The sequence below is a fragment of the Palaemon carinicauda genome, chromosome 37, assembly GCF_036898095.1.
Source record: "Palaemon carinicauda isolate YSFRI2023 chromosome 37, ASM3689809v2, whole genome shotgun sequence".
NCBI lineage: Eukaryota > Metazoa > Arthropoda > Malacostraca > Decapoda > Palaemonidae > Palaemon > Palaemon carinicauda.
The window spans coordinates 51,735,725-51,743,224 of NC_090761.1; the positions used below are offsets into that span (position 1 = coordinate 51,735,725).

A 7,500-nucleotide genomic window follows, 5' to 3' on the forward strand; every position below is an offset into this window, starting at 1 on the left:
AAAAAAAAAAAAAAAGACTTACCTAAGTTAAGAAATTAATTTCTAATCAAATCCATCAGAATAAAGTACACCATTCTATTTTCTTCAACTGAATACACTTCCTATAATACGATTTATATGTAAAGTTTTCCACCATTCTATTTTCTTCAACTGAATACACTTCCTATAATACGATTACTAAGTAAAGTTTTCCATTTTGAACTTGATGTTTAATTTCCTCTTGCCAAAATATTGTTACCTTGATGCCTACAAGTAGATTCATTCGAATTACAAACTTTCGTTCAAGCTTGGAAAATTGGATTACAAACTTTCGTTCAAGCTTGGAAAATTGGATTACAAACTTTCGTTCAAGCTTGGAAAATTGGATTACAAACTTTCGTTCAAGCTTGGAAAATTGGATTACAAACTTTCGTTCAAGCTTGGAAAATTGGATTACAAACTTTCGTTCAAGCTTGGAAAATTGGATTACAAACTTTCGTTCAAGCTTGGAAAATTGGATTACAAACTTTCGTTCAAGCTTGGAAAATTGGATTACAAACTTTCGTTCAAGCTTGGAAAATTGGATTACAAACTTTCGTTCAAGCTTGGAAAATTGGCTTATAATCTAATGCAAACCCTTATCATTTCTTAATCCCGAACACCAAATCATAATTTTTATCTTGGTTTCAAAATGGCTCTATCCTATTTATAACTTTGCTGTATCAGAACAACAACAAATACAGCCGTTTCAGAACATACACAGATAAATCTTGTATCATGCCGATGTTCATTGGATTTACGTTAATTATTATTAGTAATTAACTCTGTTTTATTATCATTAATTGGATACGATATCTCCAAAGGTTGTTTCTTTGATATTCTATGGAAGTGACTTTTTTTTCACTTACGTGATAATAGACCCATAATCGCTGTTGACTATATTCAAAATTGAATGCCACCTCAGGTATATCATGGAGGGTATTTCTTGGAATACTCCAGCTAGTATCGTTTAACATCAAACCTAACCTACAGAAGGGTAACTATCTGAAATTTATTAGAGACCAGAAGACTTATGAATTCACTAAATCGGCCTCTTTATACTCTGAGCGTTCAAGACTGAAGAAATCTTCCAAATTCCAGAGCAGTGTCTCGAAATTTGGCCGCTTCTGTGGATCGGCATTCCACGTATTCAACATGATTTGATACAGTAACTGTGGGCAGTGTGGATGTTTGGGCATGCGATACCCACGCTCTATCCTCTCCTGGACTTCGGCGTTGTTCATTCCTGCAATGAGAGGGAAAAGGGCAGTAGATATTTCATTCACCGTAGGAATAAAAGATAGACTTACATTACATTCACTTAAAAAAAGAGCTCTTGCGACCATTTCAAAATTCCATTAAGGCAATGCAGGGTACTGTCTCAGGTTAAAGTTCTCTTGCTTGAGGGCACACTATTTGTTACTTTATCCCCTTTCCTCACTGAGGCAATTTTCCCTGTAGGAGCCCTTAAGCCGAACGTACCACCATGATCATAGCACGGGTTAGGTTGTGGTCGATGGATTAGTGAGTAATCCAAATGAGAATATCAAGGTACTGCAAGAGCTCTCAAGGAGTTTTACTGCTTCAAGCAAAAGAACTTTCGGCTCTCGAATGAGAAGTTCCACCTACCAGGATAAGGTCTTCCTCCTTTACTAATAATTTCGTACAGAAGAACTCCAAATGACCAAACATCGGATTTGGTGGAAAACTTGTTATGGGTCAGAGCTTCGGGCGCCATCCACTTGATTGGAAATTGACCTCCTTCTCTCGCCTGGTAAATTTCCTCCTGTGAAAAAGAAAAGAAAAAAAAAAACATTAGTCCTTTGGACCCAAAGGATTTCTTTTTAACAGTGAAGCGATGCATCAATTTCAGAGTCATTTATAAGCTTCATTACTAAATTTGTATTCCATTTTGACATTATGTCATAGCTAACGCTTATTATTCTTTAGATTGATAATTAATTAAATTGATTACCAAAGACTGTCTTTACTTAGTTTTGTACCCTACTAAGAAACGAGGACTATTGATTGAATATAATGTACGACATTTAATCATTACCAGTTATCTCAAACTGGAATTGAGAATTTGATAAGTTACTCTATTGAATCAGGGATATATACATTTGGTGTATGATTTGTTCCATTACATAACGAACAGGGAAGGCTATTAACTACCATATCAGTGAGAATAAAATGGAAGTACTTACGTCAACAAGTCTGGATAATCCAAAATCGGCAACCTTGACTTGGATGCCTTCTCCGATAAGAACGTTTCTGGCTGCCAAGTCCCTGTGAATGTAACACTGGCTCTCCAGATACCACATCCCACCAGCCACTTGAGCAGCTATGTGAAGGAGTTCCTCGAGGTCTGCTTTCTGTCCAAGACCATCTGATGAAGTATGATTAGAGAATTAATTATCTAAGGCAGATGGTTTAGATTCTGTTACATAGTGGGATGGTGTGTGCACGGTGCACCTCCTCTGATGAGACTAACAACAATTCAGAAGGTTTAAACTTGCAGCGAATGTTTTTATGTTGAACAGACAGACACGAGTCTGTCTTCATATGTTGTAAATGACATATATGTTGATGTTGCGGATCTAAGATATTTTATATATTTTATTCGTTGGTTTTGATATAGCTTATTTGTGTCCTTACTTAACGAACAGGAAGATTATTGTAGAAGTTTCTGGAAACCGATCTGGTGAGAGAATTCTTATGAAAGGTGTACCACAGGGTAGTGTTCTGGGCCCTATCTTGTTCAACATATATACTATCGAGCTATCACATATCTTGAAAAAACAAAAAGTGGGCTTTAAACTATATGCAGATGATACTCAGTTCTACCTTTCAAATTCAACAACACAAGATACAAAGAAAATTGATGAGATAATGACTGAAATAAAAACATGGATGCAGAGGAAAAAGCTTAAATTAAATGATGATAAAACAGAATGTATGTGTTTTGGCACAAAGGTGGCTTTGAAGAATTACCAGTTATTTCAAAGTATAAAAATTGGTGACGCTGATGTTAGGAGTGTGCCTGTTGTGAAAAATTTGGGTGTACTGATGGATTGTAATTTGTCAATGAGGGATCAAATAGTGAATACAGTGAAAGTGTGTAACTATCACCTGAGAAACATAGCATTTATTAGAAAATATTTAACAGAGGGCAGTATAAAAATTTTAGCGATGAGTCACGTAATATTAAGGCTTGATTATTTCAATTCTCTTTACTATAAATTGCCCAATACACTACTAAGAAAGCTTCAAAATGTGCAAAACCGGGCGGCTAGACTGATAAAAGGCATTAAATTTCGGGAGAGAATAACTCCTGCACTGATCGATCTACATTGGTTACCTGTTAAGGCTAGAATTGAATTTAAGATTTGTTTATTGACTTACAAGGCTCTTACATGTGATAAGCCTAAATATCTTCGTGATTGCTTGGTCCCCTACCCTCAAGCTACTAGAGCTGCTCTAAGAGTTAGACATGCTGATGACCCATATAGACTATTCGAAATTAGTGTGAATCATGCAATAGGAGGAAGAACTTTTTGTTATGCTGCACCAAGACTCTTCAACGACCTTCCACTTGATGTCAAGAATAGCAAAAATGTGGCAGCTTTCAAGAAAAACCTGAAGACTTATCTTTGGAAAGTGTTATAATAGTGATCAGAAAACTGTTAAGCCTGAATACAAATGCTAGCGAATAACTGAAAAGATACGGAGCTAAATATAAACTGGAAGAAATTATTTTCACACATCAAGGCCCGCCTGAACAGACTCTTAGTGTCTGATGGAGGGCGAGAAATAAACCACTAAAAGTAAAAGTAAGTATTTCCTTTCCTCACAGGACTATGTTTTCCCGTTGGAGCCCTTGGGCTTATAGCATCCTTTTCCAACTAGGGTTGTAGCTTAGCTGGTAATCTCCTCTATACAATAAAGAGCGAATATATATATATATATATGTATATATATATATATATATATATATATATATATATATATATATATATATATATATATATATATATATATATATATATATATTTCCGGTCACGCTGAGCGACATTGCCAGATACATAGCTACCTGGTTTCTCCACGCCACCTCCCTCTGGTAGTGAGGTGTGGGAGAATTCAGACCCTAGTGAGAAGGAGTACCCTTCTCTCTGACGTGTTGTAGTAACTTGGGAAAGGGAGAGGGGGTGGGAAGGCGTTAATTAGCGTGCGTGTGCATAACTATTTAAATATTTAGCAGTCATTTTGACGGATCGTGTACACTAGTAATGATGATAATAGCCCGTAAGATACCTGGAAAGAATATATTTCTAAAGCACAGGAAGGCAGGAGGTAGGGAACCTGTAGAGTGTAGACCTACTTTAGTAGAGAGCTATTTTGGATGTGTTGAGATATGGTACAGAAAGGGAGACGATTTTCAAGGAGGGAGAACAGGCTAGATTGGCAAAGAGTAAAGTCAAAGTAAGGGGGTAGGTTTTCATGACAACGGAAGACAAAGGTAAGGTGGTATGTTGCTCATGACAACGGAAGACAAAGGGCGAGGACAGTTATTGTGACAAATAAAAGAATAGGGAGGCAGAGCAGCATTATCCTTAAGGAGGCGACTGACTAGGCTAAGACCTAGGGTCCCACCAAGAGCAGATGTCTATGCAACTTTTTTTCTTCATAGTGTTAACTGCTAGAATTGTGGATTATGTACCTCAGATGTAATATCATTGTAATAAATTGCACGAAAAGAGAGCTTAAAATGTGCCAAAGAAGGGAGGTTTCGTATATACTGAAACATAGAATTATTATTATTATTATTATTATTATTATTAGCTAAGCTACAACCCTAGTCTGAAAAGTAGGATGCTACAAGCCCAAGGGCTCCTACGAAGATAAAAGCCCAGTGAAGAAAGAAAATAATTGTTATTGTCTACTCAGGCTATAATGAAGTTTTAGTGAACGTACTCTATTCTTTCCAATAAATCTTTGCCTCTGAGACAATTGTCAATTAACCCACTTAATATTCATGATTAAGTTCATCTTCAGAAGCAACGGAGATTATCGTTATTGGAAACGCGTAGTTAGATTATTTTAAGTGAAATTCTTGTCTAGTTCCAGTCATTTTAACAGATATAATCCTCGACATTAGACACAAAAAATCTAACTAGTATACGAAATTCCCGTCCATGAATGGCAGAGGCAAGGGACAGTGATATTGCCCTATCATGCAGGAGAATGGCCTAAAGATTGACCATATATACATATGATCAGCGCACAAGCCCCCTCTCCACCCAATGAGGGCCAGGCAATGGCTGCTGATGACTTAGCATATAGACCTATAGGCTCCCACAAAACCCCGATCCTATGCTCAAAAGGATGGTGAAGTTGCAGTGACCAAAGAAACTAACGAGTTTGAGCGGCCTCAAAAACCCAGTCTGAGCATATAGCTCCCACAAAACCCCCATCCTATGTTCACAAGGATGGTGAAGTTGCAGTGACCAAAGAAACTAACGAGTTTGAGCGGGACTCAAACCCCATTCTGGCGTTCACCAGTCAGGGTCGTTACCACATCGGCCACCGCAACCCTTAAATGAACTAAGAAACATAAACGCTGCCAAGAAATTGGTCTCTAAGTAGTCCTGGTTCATAATTGCTCACTCCGCAACATAAGTTTGCGGGCACTCTATCACATTAAAGGTGCAAATCTTCTATTATTATTATTATTATTATTATTATTATTATTATTATTATTATTATTATTATTAGCTAAGCTACATCTCTAGTTGGAAAGGCAAGATGCTATAAGTCCAAGGGCTCCAACAGGAAAAAATACCCAGTGAGGAAAGAAAATAAACTAAATAGGATGTAATGACTAATTAAGATAAAAAATTGTAAGAACAGTAACAATATTAAAACATCTTTCACATATAGACAATAAAAAGAGATTTATGTCAGCCTGTTCAACATAAAAGCATTTGCTGCAAGTTTGAACTTTTAAAGTTCTACCGACTCTACTTAATTAGAAAGATCATTCCACAACTTGGTCACAGCTGGAATAAAACTTCTAAAATACTGACTGTAATTGAGTGTTTATTTTTTACCTGTACCACAAAAAACATTTTTAATGAAAGTCGTAATTTTGAATTAAAGTCTTAATCTTTAAGTTTATCCCATTCTACCTGTCTTGCTTTCCACTGTCCTGAATTAGAGTATACTTGCTTAAGGGTACACTCGGGAACACTATTCTATCTTATTTCTTTTACTGTTTCTTTTTTTAAGCTTCAATAGTTTATATGTGAAAAATTTATTTTAATGTTGTTACTTTTCTTGAAATATGTTATTCTCATTATTCATTACTTGTAGTTTAATCATATCCTTATTTCCTTTTCTCTCTGGGCTAATTTTCCTGTTGGGGCCCTTAGGCTCATAGCATCCTGCTTTTCCAGCTAGGGTTGTAGCTTAGCTAATAATAATAATAATAATATCAGTTTAGGCAACCTATTGTGGTCTTACCTCTCAAGTAACTGAGCAACGACCCGTGTTGCATGAGTTCCGTGATGATGTACAAAGGCTCCTCTTTCGTGCACACTGCGTACAGCTGAATTAGATTCTTGTGACGCAGCGTCTTCAAGAATTGCGCTTCGGCTAAGAAGTCTTCTTTTCGCATCGTGCCTGAAATGAAAAGTTCGTTCGTTCACTCATTCAATAACTTAATAATTTCTTGGTTCATTGATATATCAAGATGTTCCTGTTACGAAATAAAACTGCATTTAGATTTAGGAAATAGACAGGAGACTAGTCCGAATAAACAGGTTCATTATGAGTAAATTTCTAAATAGCTGTAAGATATCAAGCATAAGGAGAGAGAGAGAGAGAGAGAGAGAGAGAGAGAGAGAGAGAGAGAGAGAGAGAGAGAGAGAGAGAGAAAGAGAAGCATTAGTGTTAGAACCACGGTCTAGGTCTCAACCTTGGTCAGAACAAATCTCACCAGGTTTGAGCGTCTTGACGGCAACTTTGGCCATGCCGTTCCATGTCCCTTCGTAAACTTCGCCGAAATTTCCTGACCCCAGAAGTCGACCCAGTCTAATCTGGTGCTTTGGGATCTCCCATTGGTCGGAAGTGTTGTAGGACAAACCTTCCGTGTCGGGATTCCCAACCTGCAAAAAAAAAAAAAAAAAAAAGTAAATTTTGGTGGTCAATGATATCAATTAGACCCATGGTAAGGACACCACGTCCATTATTATTATTATTATTATTATTATTATTATTATTATTATTACTTGCTAAACTACAACCCTAGTTGGAAAAGCAGGAGGCTATAAGCCCAGGAACCCCAACAGGGAAAATAGACCAGTGAGGAGAGGAAACAAGGATAAATAAAATATTTTAAGAACAGCAACATTAAAATAAATATTTAGTATATAAACTATAAAAACTTTAACAAAACAATTAGAAGAGAAATTAGATAGAATA

General features: G+C 36.5%; 1 protein-coding gene across 1 annotated transcript in view; it reads right to left on the bottom strand.

Annotated features, from left to right (window-relative positions):
• Positions 1-267: 267 nt before the first annotated feature.
• The window catches only part of LOC137629665 (tyrosine-protein kinase Src42A-like), a 21,183-nt gene continuing 13,950 nt past the window's right edge, over positions 268-7,500 (bottom strand). Inside the window, exons 7-11 of the mRNA XM_068361209.1 lie at positions 7,016-7,184; positions 6,541-6,699; positions 2,226-2,407; positions 1,648-1,804; positions 268-1,264 (exon numbers count right to left, since the gene is read on the bottom strand). Coding sequence (XP_068217310.1) covers positions 1,050-1,264; positions 1,648-1,804; positions 2,226-2,407; positions 6,541-6,699; positions 7,016-7,184 — 882 coding nt within the window. The 3' untranslated portion in view covers positions 268-1,049. The remainder of the gene's footprint in view (positions 1,265-1,647; positions 1,805-2,225; positions 2,408-6,540; positions 6,700-7,015; positions 7,185-7,500) is intronic.